Below are 23,685 nucleotides of genomic sequence, written 5' to 3' on the forward strand. Positions count from 1 at the left end.
GCAAAAAAAAAAAAAAACTGAGTGAAAAGTGTGACTATTATGAACTGGACCACTCTCGTAGTTTCCAGCAATGCAGTGTCACAATGTTGGGACATTTTAGGGGGGGGGAAATAACTTGGTTCAAATAACAATACAAGGTAATAACATTTTTCTCCATCCTCCCTGCCCTTCCTGCTTCCCTCCTGCACATTTACTGAACTTTTCAAACACATCATATGGCCAAGGACACCTCCCATTCTCTCTTAGGACCACAGCTGAGAAGGGCAGAAACAGTCACCAAGAAAGACTCAACCCTGCCAGGAGAAGGAAGAGCCTCCCTGGACTCAGAAGCAGATCAAGGGGCTTCTGAGATTTCCCAGCCACACCCAGCTTGGGGCAGCTCCCGGCTCTCTAGTTTGAGGATCCCATGTGGAGGGGAAACATGGCCACCACCATCATCCCCCAACAGCATACAGCAGAAAGGGATCTGCGCTGAGAATCAGGAATGGGACATTGCAGGTCCAATTCCAGCTCTGTGGGACCGTGGGAGGGTCAAAGTGACCTTCTTTTGGCCTCAGTTTTCTCACCTGTGAAATGTGTGCTCATCTGCCCACCACTTACAGGGTTGTGAGGATCAAATGGGGTCATCTGTATGCAGGTACTTCCTACAACAGAAGGTGCTCTGTCAACAGGTGATATTGCTGTTACTTGGCAGTTACATCCAGGCTTTTAAGTAATTTCTTTTTATCTCAAGCTCTCTTTTAAGCTGCTGCATCCCTGCAACACCCCCATAGGGCAACCACTTCAGCGGAGATAGATGGACCTCCCAGAGTTAAGGGGAAAGCTATCCCCACCTCTCTCTCTCTCTCTCTCTCTCTCTCTGGTTTTTTATTTTTATTTATTTATTTATTTAGGCCGTGCCACACAGCTTGTGGGATCTTAGTTCCCTGACCAGGGATTGAACCCGGGTCCTCGGCAGTGAGAGTGCGGAGTCCTAACCACCGGACCGCCAGGGAACTCCCCCACCTCTCTCTAATGAGGGAGCCTCGGCTCGACAGGAGTCAGATGGACCCAGGTTCAAACCCTGCCTCTGGTACTTAGTTGCTTTGTGACTCTGAGCTTCAGTTTTCTAACCAGAAAATAGAAATAATAATCACATGGACCTCGTGAGGTTGTTGAAAGGATTAAATAAGCCAGCGCTGCATGTCAGTTACCCAGGACAGCCCTTGGCCCGGTAAGAACTCAGTATGTGCTGTTACCATTATCATGGACCACCACTCATTCAATCATTCAATAACTACTCTTTACACTCTAGTTCTGAGCCAGGCCCTGGGACAATTCTGGCACAGTGGCTCTCAAAATGTAGTGCCCATGCCAGGAGCAGAAGCATCACCTGGGAACTTGTTAAAAATGCAATTCCCAGGTGCTGACCTGGACCGGCTGAAATGGGAACTCTGGGAGTGGAGCCCTCTGGAGGATTCTGATGCACATCCAGGTCTGAGAACCACTGTTCTAGTGAGAAGGGGTAGAGAAACAAATATTTTAAACGAAATCATTGTATTTGTGATAGGGACCATGAAGAAATGAGTGAGTGACTGAGATGAAGGTGGGATCAGGAGAAGGTCTCATTTGAGCTGAGACCAAAATGACAGGGAACCAGCCAGCGGAAGATCGGAGCAGCACATTCCAGGCAGAAAGAAGGACCCGTGCAAAGGCCCTGAGGCAGGCCTTTCAAGGAAAAGCAGGAAGGTCAGGGTAGCTGGGTGTGGAGACATCAGGAGCCTGGGAGAAGGAGCTGGGATCTGATTCTAAGCTGTAACAGTCCGCCTGGGTCTGACTTGGCTCATCGGGTGTAGTGCACATGGAACCCACAATCCTCAAACAGTTCAGCCCCTGCAGACCGTATAGTACAAGTTCAGTGTCAGTTTTGTGCCCAATTCTGCTCAGCACCTGCTGGGTGCAACCACGGTGCTGATCAGAGATGACAGCGGGGAGCCACGTTCTCTTTGTTCTCATTGGGGCGGGACGGGGGTCGGGGTGTGTGTGTGTGGCGGTTCCACAAAAGCCAGAGCTGGCTGTGTGAAGCGGCAGGTGGGCTAGACAGAGGGGCCAGAATGTGGCCCGCAAGAAAGCAGAAATAGAGGCTGTATCGGGAAGGGCAGCTTAAGCGCTGGACTGGGTGCTGACCTGGGGCTCTGCTTCCGGGGCTGTAAGATAAAGGCTGGTGTGCGGGGTGGGGGGTGGCGGGGGGGATGTCCTGTGTCCCAGGGAGCAGCCAGAGGCTTGTGGGGAAAATACATGGTTGCAGATTCAGCTTGGGAGGGAAGGGCTGGGGTGAGGTGGGGGGCAGTGTGCAGGAGGAAGCTGACTTAAAAGAATACTAAGGACGGGGCTTCCCTGTTGGCGCAGTGGGTAGGAATCCGCCTGCAGGGGACACGGGTTCGAGCCCTGGTCTGGGAAGATCCCACATGCTGTGGAGCAACTAAGCCTGTGCACCACAACTACTGAGCCTGCGCTCTAGAGGCCGCGAGCCACAACTCTGAGCATGCGTGCCACAACTACTGAAGCCCATGTGCCTAGAGCCCGTGCTCCGCGACAAAAGAAGCCACCGCAATGAGAAGCCCGTGCACCGCAATGAAGAGTGGCCCCCGCTCGCTGCAACTAGAGAAAGCCCACGCGCAGCAACGAAGCCCCAACACAGCCATAAATAAATAAATAAATAAATAAGGATAATCATAGCTATCATATATTAAGCACTTGATTTGCCAGACATCAGGCTAAGTGTTTATATTAACTCTTTTTTTGCAACCATGCCATGAGGAAAATATTATCAGCATGCCCATTTTGCAGATGAGGAAAGTGAGGCAGAGTTAGATAGGGAGGGTTGAGGCCGACCCCAAGGGAAGCAGAACTAAGATGAAGGAGGAGGGAGAGAGACTCACTGATGGATTGAACTTTGCCTAAAGCCAGCTCCATCCATCTCTGCCTTATGAGTGAGGTGAAATCAAATCAAGACGATTCCCTTCTTAAACCCCCTCCAACAGCCTCCCATTCTGCTTCTCCTGCCATGGCTCCGAGGCTCCCCAGGAGCTGGTCCCCGCTCGCATCTCCACCTGCACCTTCTCCCTGCCACCCCCGCTCCCTGCACTGTACTAGCCTATGGTCGACTTGGCTAGGCTGGTACCACATTTCCGGAATCCTGTTCTCTGTGGTTTCAGGTCAGAGTTGGCCAAAAGTGAACATGTACCAGATCAGGGCAGAGAAAGTGAAGCAGCAGCCATCTTGCTCTAAAGGGTGGCAAGGGCAGCAGGCGGCAGGTGCGGAGCTCATCCTCCATCTTCCCTGCTCCACGGCCAACTTTCCTTCCTGACGTGGACCCTGGTGACCAACAGTGACCTCAGGTCCACCACCACACACTTCCTGCAAACTCACAGAGGCGATAGCTCCAAAGAACCAATAACCTTCCACTGGCATCTACACCAGCCCCTCTTCATGGTCCCCCTGCAACGACTGGACATGCTGCTTCCAGAAGTTCCCAACAACCCAGGCTGGCTTCCCATATCAGGGCAGGTTAGAGACTTTGCTCTGAACCTCCAGTTGGTCCTTTCAAACTGTTACTTCCCCAGCTCCTCCTAGCGTTGTATAAGGTCTGCGCTGCGATGATAAGTTCTTTTTCCATTACCCTCGAGTTGTTCTGCTCCCTGACTGATCCCTCACTGATAGAGTCACCAGCAAAAGCAATACTGTACCTGTTCCAGGATCAGCTTCTAAGGCAACCAGTGGCTTCCAATTCCTGCCTCTTGGAATGCTCACTCCAACATAAGAAGCCCAAGCCACGCGCAACATGTGGGTGCCCCATAAACAGCCCAGGTTGAACTCCCATCCAACAAGCAGTGTCAACTGCCATCCACGCACGTGTACCATCTTGAATGTTCCAGCCCAGTCAAGCCCGTAGCACACGCAACCAAAGAACCGCCCAGCCGAGCCCAGCCAACCAGGGAATCATGAAAGATACCAATGTAGGCGCTGTTTTGAGCCATTAAATTGTGGAGTAGATTGTTACATAGGAACGGGTTATCCGAACACGCCCCGCGGTTCAGCCACGTGGGTCTTCTTTCCGCTTCTTAACAGTGCTTTCGAGATTTGATGACCTGTTTCTTCTGCTCAAAATGTTCTTCCCCCCGTCTTCTCATATCTGTATCTTCTTGTCATTCAAGGCTTAGTTTAAATGTCACCTCCCCAGAGAGGCCCACTGTCATGGTCAGTTCAATATGTCAACGTGGCTAAGGCACAGTCCCCAGTAATTCAAGCAATTATTAATTTATATTCCTGCTGTGAAGGTATTTTGTAGATGTGATTAAAGTCCACAGTCAGTTGGCTGTAAGTAAGGGAGATTACCCTCGATAATCTGGAAGGGCTGACTCAATCCACTGAAAGGCGCTAAGAGCAGAACTAAGGCTTCCCTGAAGAAAAGGAAACTCTGCTCATGGACAGCAACTTCAGCTCATGCCCAATCGTTCCAGCCCACCCTTCCTGACCGCCTACCCCATGGATTTCAGACCTACCCAGCCAGTCACCACAATCACATAAACCACATCCTTGCAACGAATCTCTTAATATATTTATTCTACCAGTTCTGCTTCTCTGGTAGAGCTCTGACTGACCCTCCCTCTGTGGCCACCCCATCAAAGCCGGCCACCTAGCCACCATCGTTATCACCCTATTTTAATTCTCCACATAAAACTGATCACCGTTTGTTATTTCTCTTGTGGATTGTTTCTCTCGACATATTCTAGAAAAGTGCTGTCCAACAGAACTTTCTGTGCTGATGGAAACGACCTAGAACCGTGCTGTGCCAATAGGGTAGCCACTAGACACAGGTGGCTGTAGATCACTTGAAGTGGGGCTTGTGCCATGGAAGAAGTGAAATCTTAATTTTATTTCACTTCAATGAACATAAGTTTAATTCACCACATGAGTCTAGTGGCCGCCATATTGGACAGCTCGGGTCTGGAACACAAGGTCCACGGGAGCTGGCTGGCCTTGCCCGCCACTGTGTCCCTAGTCCCCCACCGAGACCGAAACAAAGGCTGTTCAATCGAAATTTATAGTGAATGAATGAGCTGTGTCTGCAGAAGGGTTTCTGTCGCTTGCAATCAGGAGTCCTAACGCGGAGTCTCGCTGTGTAAGGGATTCCTGAGAACCCACAGAACAGGACGCTGGAGAACGGGGGAGGACGTGGTGCTGGAACACACCAGACACGGCGGCTCTTCCGCCGCCACCCAGCCCAGCCCTCCCGAAGTTAGAAGCAACTGGAACAATAGGGCAATCAAGACGGTTCCTACTCTTTGTTCCTGTGGAAGGAAGGCTAGAGTGGAAGGCGGGGTTCTGGTGGGCTTCATTCAATACCCAAACTGAGGAGATACCAGAGAGCATCTGAGGCTGTCCTATTTCGGGGCCACTCTGCAACCTATTTTCCTCCTGGCTGCCAGTTCCCTGCCCCTCCACCCACCCCCGAAACTCAAAAGGAGGAGCTGGAGGGGGGCTCAACAAAGCAAGCTCCCGGGACACCTGTCTGCCAGTGGCACCCTGGGCTCCTCTTACGCTTCCTGGCATCTCACTCCAAGCCACCCACCCACTCTGCAGCCAGGGTGTTTGTTTGAAAACTGGACAAGTAATCCAGGCATCTTCTACTCAAAACCCTGCCATGCAAGCTCTGGGCCATGGCCCACCGTGGCGGCTGGCCCTGCCCCCTGTCTGACGCCAGCTCCCACCTCTCTGCCCAGCATTCCCAGTGGGGCAGCCACACTGGTCTCTCCACGCCTGGGATGCTCCGAGCTCCCTTGCGGAAGCAATGCACTTTGATGTGCTCCCACCACCCCCCGGTCATTAGGAGACCTCCCCCTTCCTCCTCTTGGTCTCAGCTCTACCCTGAAGCCCCAAGAAAGTCATCAGGCCCTGGAACCCAGTACAGTACCAGATGTGCAGTGAGTGCTTGATACATGTGTACAGGAGGGAGGGGTGGGAGAGAGGGAGGGAGAAAAGCAGGGTCTTCCATTACATTGAACCTGGGTTTTTCCTTCGGAAAGTGAAGATACAAATGACCACACATTAGTAGGCTAAAAATAATCAAAAAGCCAAGAAACAGCATAGAGAGAAAGAGCAAACATCAGAAAAGAGACAGTCCCGGCAACAGCGCTCTGATACCTGAGCCACGCCCCCACCAGGCTCTCCTCTGACAGGGCAGCTGTGACCCAGCAAAGGAAGGGTCAGGAAGGGAGCCCGTGGTCTTCCTACCTGAGGTCTCCAGCCTTGAAGTGCTCCACAGCGCTTATTCTAACACACTTTCTAATGTACATGCTTATTATGATATAATTTATTGCCTGTCTCCCCCACTAGAATGTAAACTCCATAAGGACAGACATCTAAGCACACATTTTCAGAGATTAGAACAGTGTCTGGCATACTGTAGGCATTCGATAAACTTTGTTAAATGAGTGGATGAATGTTTGTGGTTTCAGGCCATAGCTGATGTGATAAGGAATGGTTGGGATATCCTGGCTTCGGGGTCCCTGGAGCTTGTTGAAGGAATGATCGCACATTCTTTGGTGTCCGGCTAAGGCTGACCTAACAAGATGTGAGAAGAGATGAAAGGGTTAAGCTTTCCTATCTTTGGGGTTCCTTGGGCACTGGGAAATAAGGATAGCCCCAAAACCCAAGGAGGAAAACTAAGATTAGAGTTAACAACTCTAAAATCAAGCTGCCCCTATGCTCTAAGAAAGAGAGAGACTGAGATTACATGCATTCCTGGCCAGACATAAAGCTTCCTTGTCTCCATATGTTTGGTTTCCATACGAGTTTCTCATCACAACTTGTATTCTTTCAGTCCCTCAACAAACGTGCATTGAGTCCCCACTACACACCAGAATTTTAAATATCTGATTTTATCACTGTAGGAGACTCCAGCTTTCTGGCTGAGAGCTGGGAATACCAAGCTGAATATGGTAAGACTCTCAAGAAACGAGAGTCTAGTGCGAAAGACACTTATTTTTTTCTCTAGTTTAGGATAACATTTTTGGTTAAGGTGAAGGGCAGGAAATGACAGAAACCAGCCAGCTCCCAAGATAGTTCGAAGCTTCAAGAAAGCAATGATAATTTTTTTTTTTTTTTTTGCAGTACACAGGCCTCTCACTGTTGTGGCCTCTCCCGTTGCGGAGCACAGGCTCCGGACGCGCAGGCTCAGCGGCCATGGCTCACGGGCCCAGCCGCTCCGCGGCATGTGGGATCTTCCCGGACCGGGGCACGAACCCATGTGCCCTGCATCGGCAGGCGGACTCTCAACCACTGCGCCACCAGGGAAGCCCACCAATGATAATTTTTGAACGAAGAGAATTTAAAGCAAGAATCCTTTGAGGGTGGCTCACTGCTTCCCCCTGGTGGAGATCAGTAGCAAGCATGTCAGGCGGCTTTCCCACAAAACTTTTCATTCAACAAAGTGCAGAGGCTTCGAGGCAGGAGTTGGGCCTGAGAATAAACAGGGATTCACCAGGAGGACAAAGGGGAAGGGAATTCTAGGCAGAGGGGTGAGTACCAAGAGGCAAAATCCATGTCTGATCTAGGAAACCCTAAGTAACTAATAGATTAATTGGATATTTAGGGCTTGCGGGGGAAATGTGAACAGTGGGCTTCCAAATGGGAACCAGATCCTGAGGTGCTTTGCAATCCATAAGAAAGACTGTTCTAAGGCACTGGGGAGTTTTCCTGGGCTACATGAGCGGGAAGGTGTATTGATTCAGAGATATTTATTGAGTCCCTCCTATGGGCTAGATATGTAGCTGGGAACAAAATGGTGTATAAAAACAGGTATGATCCCTGCCCTCTTGCAGCTTTAAGGCTACTAAGGAAGAGAGGTATCCATTAAAAAAAAAAAAAACACTCCTTAAAAAAGTTTAAATTAAACTTAAAATGTGAAGAGTGGCACCATAACATTGAGGAAAGACAGAAGTAGAGTACGATGTTAAGGAGACTCAGAGCTGAGTGGATAGTGCTTTACTGAGTTGAGGTTCTCTCCAGGCTGACCCTGGCGCTGGAGGAATCTGGGCATGAGCACAGCCCTTGGTCACTGCTTTCAAGGTCCCAGTGGCTCAAAGGGTGGCATCAGAGGTAGGACATCGTCAAAGGAATCTCAGCTGCCTAGGAAGGGTTGGTGGTGGCGGGAGGATTGATTATGTCAGTGTTTTTTGCAAACCATGGCTCACAGTTCAAAAGCGGGCTGTGAAATCAACGTGGTGGGTCATCACCAGCATTCGGCAAATGACATGGAATAAAATAGAAAAAAGTGTATAAAATATCATGTATAGTAAGAATGAGTATTGTTTCATGAAACTCCTTTTAGTTGTATATGTGAATGTGTACATGCATGTGTATTTGTGTATGTGTGTGTGTGTACAGGGTTGCAATATAAATCATATTTGTTACTGTGTATCTTGATTAAAAAATTTTTGAAAAATACCCGATTAGAGGCCCTCTCAAGGTCTCACCAAGCCCAGAATGTTACAAAGGATGATGGCCCAGCCCACGGAGAGGTGACATAAACCCCTCTCTCAGGAAGAACTGAGGTCCAGCTCATTTATAAGAACTTTTCCAAACTCAGTAGCGCAACTCTGAAGAGAAGATATTAACTCTGAAAAGCAATTAAGAACCTAATCTCACGGATGGACCTAGAGTCTGTCATACAGAGTGAAGTGAGCCTGAAAGAGAGAAACAAATACCGTATGCTAACACATATATATGGAATCTAAAAAAAAAAAAAAGGTTCTGAAGAACCTGGGGCAGGACAGGAATAAAGGATACAGACGTAGAGAATGGACTTGAGGACACGGGGAGGGGGAAGGGTAAGCTGGGATGAAGTGAGAGAGTGGCATGGACATATATACACTACCAAATGTAAAATAGATAGCTAGTGGGAAGCAGCCACATAGCACAGGGAGATCAACTCGGTGCTTTGTGACCACCTAGAGGGGTGGGATAGGGAGGGAGGGAGGGAGATGCAAGAGGGAGGGGATATGGGGATATATGTATATGTATAGCTGATTCACTTTGTTATAAAGCAGAAACTAACACAGCATTGTAAAGCAATCATACTCCAATAAAGATGTTTAAAAAAACAAACATACAAACAAAAAAAAGAACCTAACCTCAAATGCTCACTCTCATGCATTGTGGGGGGCGGTGGGAGGGAGAGGCATAAATTGGTACGAATTTTTGGAAAGCCATATGGCGACATTCACCAGAAGTCTTAAAATATGTAAACACTTTGCTGCAGGAACTCCACTCCTATGAATTCACACTACAGGGATCGCCAAGGATGTACCCAAAGTTAACACTCAAAGTTGTTCACTGCAGCAATGCTTATAACAGGAAAAAAAATGGATACAACCTACATTTCTAGAAATAGGAGGCCGGTGGAATAAATGGTGGCAGATTTCAGGCGTTAAAAATGAGCAGGAAATACGCTTATTGACAAAGGAAGGTGTTTATGATATAACATTGTAGTTCAGTGCAATTTTTTAAAGGCGAGAAAATTCCCAGCTGCTTCTCACAGTAGGTAGAGAGAAGAAGTCCCCCTGAAGCAGGTTTTGTCTGCACTGAGTGACTGAGCGGCCTTTTTTAACTATGTGAATATTAGGTGAGTCAATAGCATTGTACTAGAGTGAAGAATAACATGACCTTTATAGCTAGTCAACCAGGGGTAATTCTGCACCCTCCCTGGAACATTTAGAAACATCTGGAGACATTTCTGTTTGTCATGACAGGGATGAGGCAGGGGCGCTACTGGTATCTAGCGTTACCTCTACTGGTAGAGGCCAGGAATGCTACCAAACATGCTTCAATGACAGAAGAGCCCTCAATTCAGGGCTATTTGATGATGATTGTAGCCATCATTAGAGTCTGCTAGCAAGAAAGAATCCAAAAGGGCGTGCATGGGGGAGCTGGGCCAATGACCTGTTTCAAACATGTTCTTTTTTGTCCACTTCCGTATGCCCAGCCCTGCTGGCACACATAATCACTCCACAAATACTCGTTGAACGTTGCATGTTGAATCCAGCTAGGGCACCTATAGATGAACAGCCACCTGACTTTATCAGTGCCAGACTAGTGCTCAACAGTGACTCCTTGTGGTGGGAACTGAAACAACCATGCAGGTGGACCAGTAAGCTTTTCTTTGGCTGTTTGCAGAGCTGATCGCTTAGGACTGAAAAGGCCCCAGAGATAATGGAAAAATCATGAGGCTAGAGGAAAGCAGGAAACCTCAATCAGAATGATGTTTGGTGTCCTGCTAATCAGGGAAAACAGGTATTTGAGAAATTAATGAAAAATAGCAAAGAAAGATTACAATGTTGGACCTCAAACTGATAAAAACAAATCAGAGGTTATTTTGTTAGGTGAAAAAAGCAGCTTTCAAAATAATATGTATGGATAATCCTAGCTTCATGGTTTTATCATTTATTGTTTAGAGAAACTATACACATACCCATTTGTCAGGAAGAATTATACCAAAAATTATACCAAAATGATAACAGTAGAGGGTGGGGACTTGGGTTGGTTTTTTTTTTAATCTATTTTCTAATTTATTTTACAATGAATGTGTATTATTTATGGAAAAAGAAAAATAAGAAGTTAGATGCTGAGCCAAAATACAAAGGCACTTCCCAATGTATAAGGTAAAAAGACCCTAGGGACTTCCCTGGTGGTGCAGTGGTTGGGAGTCCACCTGACGATGCAGGGGACACAAAGCCCTGGTCCGGGAGGATCCCACATGCTGCGGAGCAAAAAAAAGACCCTAGTCTTTCACTCACGCCCAATATTTCCATATATGGACCCTAATTATCCAGAAGCCCATGCCCTACCACCTCAGAAGGTCTCCCTTGGTAAGAGTAGCTGCCCTGACCACTTCTTCTGGCTCCAAATTCCAGGCCCCTCTTTCCTCTGCTCATGAGAGGTACGCACCATCCAGAGCCGGCTCTGCCTCATCCCGGCCTGCAGGTGCGGGCACAGGAACCCGGAGGAATGGCGGCACACATCGCGGACGCGTTTCCATCCCCCTGGGGCTGCTCACCTGACATGTGGACGTTCCGTAGGCAGGAGAGGGAGGCATTGAGGCGGGCACACTCCTCCCGGTTGGCCCCGTATTTCTCCACGGTCTCACACACCTGCTCGTCCGTCATCTCCAAGAGGTCCTCGAGACTCAGCTGGCCCGGGGTGATCTCCTAGCGGAGGGAAGAGAGAAGGAGGGTAAACAGACCGGAAGCGCCCCGAGGGGAGGCCTCCATGTCGCCCTCTAGTGGTACCTAGAGGAAGGCCAGGCTCTCCGTGGATGTCGGCTTAGCATAACGGTTGGGTCTCCTCACTCCGGTCAGACAGGCCTGCGTTTGAATCTCAGCTTTGCCACTCATTAGCTAGATGATCCCGGGCAAATCACTTAACCTCTCTGAGCCTCACTTTACTCACCTGAAAAGTGGGAATCTTAAGCTCATGTGCTCTGTAAGGTCGCAGGTATGCTTAGCACATAGTCGGAGCTCTGTAAATGGTGGCAGTTAATTACCTGTCTCCCCATGCAGTTTTTGAACTCCTTATAGGCAGGGCTCCAATTTACTCATCTTGGAAGGCCTTCCATGCCTCCTGCCCGGCTTGGACTGCAATGATTTGTCCCAAATCCAGGGTGAACTAATAAGAGCAGAGAAAACTGGACAGCCCAAGTCTCCTGATGGCTGGTCTCCTTTCCCTTTTCTTCTCTCTTTCCCAGCCACACATTCTAGGGCTCAGATTGGGGGTTCAGGAACCCTAAGGGGAAAGGGGGGCTGGAACCCTGTGGGTGGTTCAGTGCTGTCAATCAAACGGGATTTGGGTCTGAGCCCGATAGGGCAAGACTTTGCAATCTAAAACGAAGTGGAGTACAGCATGGAGTGGGGAAAGGGACACCGCTGAAGAGATGGGCTGGAGGAAAGGTAGGATTGCCGGCTATAACTGTGTTGGTCAGGTGTCCCTTCATCACCGCCAGCAACCATCCCTCCCTTCCCTGAAGCAGTGTGTCCCTATACACCACAATATGGACACACCTGGAAATTGGTCAAACTTCTATATTTACGCATCTAAAAAAAACAGCCTTCACATTATAGCACTTATTGGTAACCAACATTTTACATTTATTATTATTATTACTATTATTAAAATAAGAGTTTTAGATAGCAAAGAATGGCGATTCTAAGGCAATATTATGGAGTACTTCCGCCCTCTTGTGGCCATATCTGTGTATTACAAACAAATGAGACACCATCCTGCCCCACCCCGCCCCCGCCTTAATCTGGCAGTCAGAAAGATGAAAACTGCATCGACACAAAAATTCTATGAAAAAAAAAAAAAAGCTGCCGGGCAAAAGCTGAAACCCAATCAGTGCCTCTCCAACTCACTAGGTCAGGGGCAGAGAAAGAACAGTAATGAGTCACATAGCAGCTTCCTCAAATAGGGACTGTTACAGGGAAGTCCACATTAAGAAAGGTGGTGCACCAGGATCTGAAAGTGTGAAGTGAATTACATTTAGAAGGGATGATTCACAACATAAAAGAATTCTCCTCTTTGCTGCAAGATCCACTTGTGCATTTTAATCCTATAATTTACCCTCCAAAATACTCAATTTACACTGAAGTTTACGGTTCACACACACACACACTAATCACAGAAGGAAGAATGACAGAAAAAATGGAGCAGGCTTTAACTAGCTTGGGCCAAAAGAGGAGAGGCACTTCTGTTCGATTTATTCATAATAATAATAATAATTGAAATAGAACACTGTTTTAAGTGCTTTTCATGGATTTTCTCTAAAGGTCACAAAGACCACATAAAGCAGGTACTTTTACCATCATCATCAGTCTGTAACTAGGACACTGGCATTCAGAGAAGTCAGACCACCATCACCCAGGGTCACACTGTGAGTAAGTGTGAACCCAGGCAGTCTCACTTAGGAGATTTCTCCATACTGCTGGTTCTTCCACAGAAGGGGGCCGTCTGGGGGACACACGCGTGAGCTGCAGACAGAGAGCTGGAAACCCAGCTCCGTCCACACCACCTGGTTGGTGGCCTTGGACTCGATTCTCATAGACTAAGATAAGAGCCAGAGCCCAGGCACCTGCAGGCCAGGTAAATGTAAATGAGCAAAGCTGAGGACTAGCCTGCAGGATCCTAAGGGGCAGCAGAATTCGGTTCACTGACACCAGACAGGAATTCAGTTCTGTGCGGTCAGCAATTCCGATTTTTCGAGAGAAGCCGAAGATCTGAGTTTTTTATGCAGACTCTTCCAACTTTTAAATACTGGCTCAAAAATAATTTTGAAGACAAACAAAAAATATCTGTGCCTCAGATACAAGATACAGCAGAGGGCCACTAGTTTTCAACCCCTGAAGGTTTGTCTCGGTCTTATTCGCCTCAATTGATAAATAAATGGTCCCGAAAGCCTCTGAAACATGTATGGAGCCATGCAAATAAAATGTACTGTCTGTACTTTTATGGGACCTTTCATTTTAAGGATATTCACACGAAACCGCCATCCTGGGAATGATATTAAGAAACAGAGACTCCTACACCATCTGGTGCGTATGCGCAAATGCAGGCAGGGGGGCGGGGGGGGAATGTGAGGCTCTGTATCCCCAGCTCAGGACTGTTATATGTAGCAGGTTCGGGCAAGATCACATTGGGAACAAGGTCTAAAAAGACAAAAGGATCTTCCAGGCCTCTTTGAGCAGGAAGCAGGGGGTGCCTTGAGAAATGGCACTTGGTCCTGCAGGTGAGGGGGGCGCCCAGAACGCCCTCTCCCCAGCTCAGGGAGGCCCCCCAACAGGAAAACAAGGAGAAAGCACCGTGCTTCCCACTTCACACTCTGGAGTCCATCTGAGCTGGGGTTTCCTGCTAGCCCCGCCCACTCACGAGCAGGGCAACTCCCTCCATCTTCTAGCCTCGGTTTCCTGCTCTGTACAATGGGGTAAAAGTCATACCTACCTCAAAAGGTCGTTGTGAGGGTCTGAACAGTCTCAAGAGTTGAGATCCTGCATGTAAAACCCTCAATACTATGCCTGGCACTGAAGATTCAATGAATGAGAGCTGATTTTATCAGGAAAGTTTCCACCCAGTCACTGAAAACAAGGGGGGACCCAAGATCCCAGAGGATAAGGAAATCTCACCATCCTTGAAACCTTAAGGAGATGATCCACTCCTGGAGCGTGGACACAAGACAACAGGTGTTCTGATTTTGTCACTAGAAAACCTATTACTTCCAAAGTTTTCAGTAACAGCAACAACAATAATAAGTTGACATTTCCTGGGTACTATTAGGTTGCAGACTATGGGCTGAACATTTTACACAGATCATCTCATTTTATCATGCCAACTACTTAAGAAGAGGAGACAACCATTACCCCATTGAACAGATGAGAAAACCAATGTCCTAAGATATGCTGCCCAGTATGGTGGCCACTGGCCACATTAATGAACATTAAATACAATTAAAACTTGAGTTCCTCAGTCACAGGCACTAACCACAATTCAAGTGCTCAGTAGCTACATGTGGCTGGTGGCTACCACATCAGGCAGCACAGATATGAAATATTTTCACCATAGTAGAACATTCTGCTGGACAGCACTGGTCTAAGAGGTAAAGTGATTTGGCCCAGGAGGCTGAGTCCTTAAGGGGCAGAGCTGAAAGAGGGTCTATCTAACTCTAGGTCCACACTCTTTTTTTTTTTTTTTTTTTTGGCCACACCTCACAGCATGTGGGATCTTAGTTCCCTGACCAGGGATCGAACCTAAGCCTGGATTCTTAACCACTGGACCGCCAGGGAAGTCCCTAGAACCACACTCTTAATGACCCCATTCAGACAGCATCAGAGATGCTCCGTGCCTGCATCCAACGCGTATTTAAGTCCTACTATGAGCCAGACACAGCCAAAAACCCACTGCCTGAGGGGGCTGACTGCCGGCCAGTAAGGGGCAGAGGGCAGGGGTCGCCTCCAGTCACCTCCAGGACTTCCTTCCGCACGTCGACGATCCGGAACCAGTGCCGGAGCTGGGGGAAGCCGTCCAGCTCGGCATTGCGTTCCTGCAGGGCTACCTTCTTTTTGCAGGACAGCTGCCGGCTGAAGTACTTCACCAGCTTGCTCTGCGGAGACACAGAGAACAGAGGACATGTCTCAGAGGCACTGCCACAAGGAGGAGAGGCAAGTATCTCCCCAATGTCCCCTCCGCACCCCAACTCCGTGTTTTAAAGACCGGTTCAACTGCAGTGAGACCCAGTTTCCATTCATGTCCCAACTGTGTTGGTGAAGATGGGCAAACAGGCAGGTTCCAAGATTCTGCTGGGGAGGACGGCGTGCGTTGTACCCGTGTAGTGGGGGCGGGGTTTGGACTGTATCCATCCACATCTCCACTGCACCAATCCTTTGACCTTCACAGTTGCGCTTGCAGGAACTCCTCCCACAGACACCCCATCCTGTGCCAAATGACTGTGGAGAAGGATATTTCCTACAGTTCTGTTTGCAATGGCAAAAGACTGCAAACACCCTGAGGGGCCATCGGTAGGCGACTCATCATAAATGAGGATACACGCACACAGCTGAACTCTATGCAGCTGTAAAACAAAAAGAGGAAGTGTGCTGTGTACTAAGACAAGATATGCTGATAAATAAAAATAAATACTCTCTCATTCATGTGGGAAATGTTTACATTTGTGTATCTTTGTAAATGCAGACGCTCTCTGGAAAGATCCCTAATCTTCTAGGGAAGGAAAGAGGGAGGGAGGGGGACAGAGGTGAGAGGAACATTTTGTTTAACCCCTTTTTTACTATTTCAGTCTTAAGTCACATGCAAGTATTCATAAATTAACAAATACTTTTAAAGTGAGGTGGACCCCGGGACTTCCCTGGAGGTCCATTGGTTAAGACCCCATGCTTCCACCGCAGGGGGGCACAGATTCGATCCCTCATCCAGGAACTAAGATCCGCATGCCGCATGGTGTGGGCAAAAAATAAATTTAAAAAATAAAATAAAATGAGATGGACCTGAACCCATGCTTCTAGAGGGATGCCATGCCATGAAAAAGGAAAGGTTTTTTTTTTAATTGCCTATTATGTAAAAACTAACAACATTAACAAAAGAAAGGCAATAGGTGTGCATGAGCAGAGAAGAAAGTGTGCAAGACTCACCCCAGCCTGCTAAGTTGGGATGGGGAAGCTCTATAGATGGGGTGAGAAAAAAACGGTTGTATTTCTTTATATATTTTTGCTTTGTTTCAATAGTTACTCAAAGCATGTTTTATTTTTGTGATTTAAAAGCTATTTAATAAAGATAATTCAATGAAACAAAAATAAAAATCCTTAGTTATACAAATGCTTTTGACATTTTAAAGCACCTGTCAGCCAATATTTATCAAGAAGGCGGTCCCGGAATTCTAGGATCACATCATTTGGAGCAGGGCATGACAGCAGTGGGCCCCCTTTTCTGTCTAGCTGGTCTCCATACAAAGACTATTTCAGCTTTCTTTTGGGGAACCTCCTTCTTCGGCTCCCAGTTCATATGGCTGAGGTGAGGCTGGCTTCACCCACCCACCCCACCACCACCGGGCTGCAGGGTGGGCATGTGACCCAGGCCTGGCTGCAGCCTTTGGAGCAGAAGTAACAAGTAAGCCAGGCTGGGCCGCCGAGAAACCTCCCCATCAACCCTTCCCAAGCACTCAGAGGACAGCTCCCACTGCCCACTGGAATTGTCAGGAGGGCGCCGACGAAGCCAGGAGCTGCCAGGGCATCCCTGTTGCCATCTAGGAGAGCTCACCTGACACTGAAGCCCACTGGAAGAAATCAGAAAACTGGTGCTTAAGTTAACGTTAATTTTATTCACCTCACTAGTAAAGAGAAAGTTGCCATTCTTTTTTTTTTTTTTAACGGAGATTTTTTTTAATTAATTTATATTTTTGGCCGTGCCGCGCAGCATGTGGGATCTTAGTTCCCCAACCAGGGATCGAACCCGTGCCCCCTGCAGTGGAAGCACGGAGTCTTAACCACTGGACTGCCAGGGAAGTCCCAAAGTTGCCATTCTTGATCAGCCCACATTCTATTGCAATAACGGCACAAAAATCACCTTATGCTAATGTATCCAGAATGCTTTTCATTTAGAATCTCAATTCCGAGTGTTAGAATAGAAAATGTCCAAAAGAATATGTTTTTTCTCTAGCTTATTTCTGAATGAATAGGGTCTGACCTACTGAGACTTCAAAGCTGGGCTCTCAACTAAGACATCTATAGAACTTTCATGTCTCTCGTTTTATTTTACGACTTGTTTTAACTATTCTCTTTATACAGGTATGGAAAACCACACAAAAGAAATAAGTACACTTTGACACGTTCCCCATCATTCTTTGAGCACTTCCTTACTCTCTGACACAACAAAATTTTCTAGGGTCATCTTATTCTTTTCCTGACCCAACCCTGGATTCCATCATTTCTCCAAGGAGTGTTGGTTCCTCTGAGCGGAATATGGTATTCAGAAGCCAAGATCTGGGTACTTGGTGAGATTATTGATACCGGGGTGTCATCATTTCCAGTCCCCTTAGTAGACAGCCTAGGCAACATATGTATGAGGAATGCATATGTGAATACGTAGATACATAAATCTGCACCTATATTTATTTTGTTATTTATATGTATTGATAACTGATACCTCTAATCCCAACACCATGGGGTTGATTCTAGCATTTTCCCTCCCCACATTTGTATCACTCTTCTCAGGCAGTGAGAAAAACAATCCTCAATATACTTATTTATTGGCTCCGTCTGCGGAATTTAGCGAATTCCCTAACTCCACCAGGCCACTGCCCTGCCTGGGTGCTGCCCTCATGAACCCTGACCCCTGCTGGGCTGCCCTCTCACCCAAGTTCTGCTGCCTGCCTTGTTTTTGTTTTTGTTTTCTGCGGTACGCGGGCCTCTCACTGATGCAGCCTCTCCCGTTGCGGAGCACAGGCTCCGGACGCGCAGGCTCAGCGGCCATGGCTCACGGGCCCAGCCGCTCCGCGGCACGTGGGATCTTCCCAGACCGGGGCACGAACCCGCGTCCCCTGCATCGGCAGGCGGACTCTCAACCACTGTGCCACCAGGGAAGCCCTTGTTTTTGTTTTTGTTTTAATTGAAGTATAGCTGATTTACAGTGTTGTGTTAGTTTCTGGTGTACAGCAAAGTGATTCAGATATAGATATAGATATATCTATCTATATATTATAGATAGATATAGATATGTATATATCTATCTATATATATTCTTTTTCATATTCTTTTCCATTATGGTTTATCACAGGATATTGAATATAGTTCCCTGTGCTCTACAGTAGGACCTTGCTGTTTATCCATCCTATATACAATAGTTTGCAACTGCTAGTCTCAAACTCCCAATCCATCCCTCCTCTACCCCGCCCTTGGCAACCATAAGGCTGTTCTCTATGTCTGTGAGTCTGTTTCTGTTTTGTAGATAAGTTCATTTGTGTCATATTTTAGATTTCACATATAAGTGATATCACATGGTATTTTTCTTTCTCTTTCTGACTTACTTCGCTTAGCATGATAATCTCTAGTTGCATACATGTAGCTTCAAATGACATTATTTCATTCTTTTTTATGGCTCAGTAGTAGTCCATTGTATATACGTACCACATCTTCTTTACCCATTCACCTGTCGATGGACATTTAAGTTGTTTCCATATCTTCGCTATTGTAAACTCTTCTGCTTATGAACACTGGGGTGCATGTATCTTTTCAAATTACGGTTTTCTCTAGATACGTGCCTAGGAGTGGGATTGCTGGGTCATATGGCTATGCCTTGTTGTTGTTGCTGTTGTTTCAGATATTGCTGTTTGCCGATGGATTCTCAAATCCAATATCCAGGCACCACCCCCAACTCTGCTCTGGTTTCACATGCTGAGAAGCGGACATGAGTGAAACTGATTTAATCTCGGTGTCAAATGTCCAAAATGGTCATTTCACCAGCTACATGTGGCTAACTGAACATTTAGGGTATTGCTATAGGGTGATTAAGGAATGGAATTTTAAATTTTATTTAATTTAAATTTGAAAATGGAAGCCACGTACAGCATTTTTCTGTTAAACATAAACTTATCATTTTGATAGAGCTACACTTTACTTTAACTTTGACATTTTAGGGTCTGAATTGAGATGTGCTGTAAGTGTAAAATACACATTGGATTTCAAAGACTTGATAGGAAAAAAATAACATAAAATATCTCATTAATATTTTTACATGGATTACATGTTTCAATGATAATCTTTTGGATACATTGGGTTAGATAAAATATATTACTAAAATGAATTTCAGCTGTTTATTAATGTGGCTACTAGAAAATTTTAAATTATACATTTGGTTCACATCTGTCACCCTCATTATATTTCTAAGGGACAGTGTTGCTCTAGGGCTTTATCCTAAAGAAATAATTAAGGATATTCATGAAGTCTTGCTCCAAGTGGATAATAGCCATGAAAGATTAGAAACAATCCAACTCTTCAGTGATAAGAGCTGATGTAAATAAATTACAATGTATTCATATAGTGGCATACCATTTAAAGATGTACAAAATATGTATAATATTTGTAATGTATAAATAATGTATTAAAAGCTTTATAAAACTATACAAGTATAGATGCAAAAAGCCTTGGGAGGGTATATAACAAAATTAAGATTACGGGTGACCTATTTTTTTCCTGTTTGCACATCTGTAGCAATCTTAGAAAATACGATGTATATGCATTAGCTGCTTATCAATGGAAAAAAATGTTTGGATAAGGTTGGCAATATTTTTTAACACTGATGCTATCCAATGTCAATGAGAATGTGAGAAACCATTGAGAATGCCACCAGAGAGCAATTTGATTTGGAAGTATCAACATTTTTTTTTCAATTGAAGTATAGTTGACTTACAATGTTGTGTTAATTTCTGCTGTATAGCAAAGTGATTCAGTTATACATATACATATATATATATATATATATATATACATTCTTGTAAAAATTATTTTCCATTATGGTTCACTACAGGATACTGAATATAGTTCCCTGTGCTGTACAGTAGGACCTTGTTGTTATCCTTTCTACCTATAATGGTTTGCATCTGCTAACCCCAAACTCCCAATCCATCCCTAACTCCCTCCGCCCTGGCAACCACAAGTCTGTTCTCTATGTCTGAGAGTCTGTTTCTATTTCCTAGATATATTCATTTGTGTCGTATTTTAGATTCCACATATAAGTGATATCATATGGTATTTGTCTTTCTCTGACTTACATCACTTAGTCTGATCATCTCTAAGTTCATCCGTGCAGCTGCAAATGGCATGATTTCATTCTTTTTTATGGCTGTAAGTAGTATTCCATTGTAAACATGTACCACATCTTCTTTATCCATTCATCTGTCAATGGACATTTAGCAGGATTGATGGAACCATGTCACTGCTCAAACACCCATGCTTGAAGAGCAGCATTTCCCAAGTGTCGGTACCACTGATAACTTGGGGTGGTACCCAGGCATGGCAACATTGGGTCCCATAATGAGCACATTCTTTCCTGTCCTAATCTCCCTGCAGCCATCTAATTATATATCAAAGAGACAGTCTCAGTTCAGTGATATTATGTCTTTAACACCTAACACTGGCTAATCTCTCTTTATAACAGACAGCAGGACACAGACTCACAGCCCTGGGCAGGTAACAGTATTTAACAACTTAATGATACATGTTCATCGTATTTATTTTCTTGATTGTCTTCCATTTATGGCAAGTGATACTAGTTTTCCATTACAATAGTTGTACAAAGCTTTAATTTTAGATACATGTATGTTTTTAGAAAATTGGGTTTGGTTGATAGCAAAATACACAGATACGACAAAAAGTACGATGGTGATACAAACTGGTGAGTTTGGGCAACACTGTCCTATAGAATAATGTTCAAACTCTTTTGACTATTATTTGGGGTTCATCTCAACTCCATTATTCTCCTTGCCTCTCATTTCCATGCAATTCCCTAAACACGTCACCTCAATGTCACCTCTCTATGCATTTGCTCAGGCTCCTCCTACCTAAAAGTCCTTTCCATATCCCCCTGTGGTAGACGTAAAGAGGACCTGAATCCTTTACCCCTCCTATCTCCACATCCTTTGTGATATGACTTTGCAGTGAACTCACTAAACAGGCAGAATCGGTACCAGCACCCAACCAGTGTGACTTGCCTCCGCCAAGAGAAAGAGGCCTCGTGCGTTTCTGCTTGCTCTCTTGAATCTCCATGAGAATGTGCCCAGGCTGGTCAGCTAGCCGCTGAAGGATGAGAAACTACACAGAGCAAAGTCAAGTTTTCACAGACATCCAAGCCAAAGCCATCCTAGCTCAGCCAAAAGCAAATTGTTGCCTGGGGCTGGCTATGAGCGAGCCCAGTCAACATCAGAAGAGCCACTAATCTTCAGGGAACCAATTAAAGTTTACATTGTCCACAACTAAGGTTTTGTGATTGTTAGGCAGCATTGATGGAACCCATAGCTAATTGACATACCACCCCATCAACTCATGAAAATCTGACTTTCTCTCCAAAGCCCATCTCAGATGTCACCTTCTCCAGCAAGTCTTTATCAATTCTTCTCTGGCATTTTATTTGTACATACGCTATAATAAAATTTATTACTGTTTTCCTTGCCTTATAATTGGTGAGTAATGAAGACACAGGAGTCTTAAAGGATTAAGGAGCCCTTTTCAGATTTGGAAGAGTAAATGAAATAAGCATAACGATAAAAATAAAAGTACCGGGGCTTCCCTGGTGGCGCAGTGGTTGAGAGTCCGCCTGCCGATGCAGGGGACACGGGTTCGTGCCCCGGTCCGGGAAGATCCCACATGCCGCGGAGCGGCTGGGCCCGTGGGCCATGGCCGCTGAGCCTGCGCGTCCAGAGCCTGTGCTCCACAACGGGAGAGGCCACAACAGTGAGAGGCCCGCGTACCGCAAAAATAAATAAATAAAAATAAAAGTACCATTATTGAGCACTTCTGTGTGCTCTTACATGTATCATGTTAATATATCCTCACATCCCCCGGAGCTAGGTGCTGTCAAGATCTACATTTTACAGATGAAGAAATGATGCCCAGAGAAATTAAGTCATTTGCTCACCATCACACAACTTAAGTAGAGAGCTAGGATTCAAACCCAAGTCTGATTCCAAAGCCCCAATATTGCAGAAAAGATAACTTTATTTTAGTTTACTTTACTTATTTAAGAAACACATCCATATATTTTCTTTGTAAAGAAGAAGCTAGAACACTTCAGATAAAGCCAAAGCTCCCTGTGCCCACTACTCCCACTGATGCTGGCCTCCTTCTCCCCGAAGATAATGGGGTAACTATTGAGATTTGGTTGGTGTCCTTCTCTCCATACCTTTTCCTATGTACTTTCACATATATGTACATACATGTAGAAACTCTGCAGTGTTGTTTGATGGGTAGGTTTGTGGGTCTTTTCACATAAATTGTATCATACTTTTTTCCCTTGGTAGCAAGCCTCCAGGATCTCTCCCTGTTTTTTCATACTTTTTCATACTACCTCTTTCCTTTTAATCTTCCGCATGAGGCATTCTTTTGATACCAGGGTCAAAAGTCCATGATGACAGCATCTCTGGGATGTCTGCTGGGGGCATCTTTGTCAGTTACCATAAAGCATTCTGGGGAATAATGGCCATGATCGCGCAGCCACCGTGCACTGAATACTCACAGTGTGCCAGCGCTGTGAGATAAATGCTTTGAATGTGTTTGTTTGTTTTTAAATCCACACAGCAATGCCAGCTGTGAGGCCGGTGTTCTGAGCCCATTCTGTGAATGAAAAACCTGAGGCATCAAAAACATTAAACCACTTGCCTGGATCCACAAAGCTAGGGTATGATCCCAAAGTTCCCTTCTTTACCAGGATGCTGCACTCTGAGTTGCTCATAGGTCCTTCCCACCAAATGGGAAATCCAAAAGTTGGCTATCAACCCCTCAAGGGCAGGGAGACAGTCTCACTCGTTTTGGGAAGCCTACTAGGTGTTGTGGGAGAAGTGCGTTTCTGAATTCCAGTTCTGAGGCTTGGGCAAGTCATATCAGCTCCCTGGGCCTCTACTTTCTCATCTGTGAAATGGGCATATATCACCTTCGCTCACATGCCTGCTGAGGCATCACATGAGATAATGTCTGTGCAGAAGACAGGCAGAGCCCCACCCCACCCCACCCCTCACAAAACGATGTGTCCTAACTATTTGTTGAAGGAATGTTTGGATTCTGGGGAGGAGTTTCCAGGGTTACCCAGAGACTGGACCTACACCTGCCCAGAAGCCAGAATCGAGGGGCATCCCCACCATGATGCATTAGAATGGAGGAGACAGATGGGTGTAGGAAGCAGATGGAGTGTGAGGCGGCGGCCGCAGGTCCAGGGCTTCCCCTTGAGCCAAAGAGGAATACAGATCACCTTTCCGGACAAGAGCATGGCTAGTCCAAGCAGGGAAAACCCCAGAAAACTGCCCAGAACGTGAAGTTGGACTGGCCAGAGATGGAGCAGAACTTCCCAAATGGGGACCCTGGGGATCAGCAGCTCTTTCCACCG

The 23,685-nt window shown here is 46.1% G+C and overlaps 1 protein-coding gene across 1 annotated transcript in view; it reads right to left on the reverse strand.

Moving 5' to 3' along the window:
* The window catches only part of KSR2 (kinase suppressor of ras 2), a 402,167-nt gene that overhangs the window by 308,740 nt on the left and 69,742 nt on the right, over positions 1-23,685 (reverse strand). Inside the window, exons 2-3 of the mRNA XM_049698216.1 lie at positions 15,047-15,187; positions 11,099-11,249 (exon numbers count right to left, since the gene is read on the reverse strand). Coding sequence (XP_049554173.1) covers positions 11,099-11,249; positions 15,047-15,187 — 292 coding nt within the window. The remainder of the gene's footprint in view (positions 1-11,098; positions 11,250-15,046; positions 15,188-23,685) is intronic.

The sequence above is a fragment of the Orcinus orca genome, chromosome 15, assembly GCF_937001465.1.
Source record: "Orcinus orca chromosome 15, mOrcOrc1.1, whole genome shotgun sequence".
NCBI lineage: Eukaryota > Metazoa > Chordata > Mammalia > Artiodactyla > Delphinidae > Orcinus > Orcinus orca.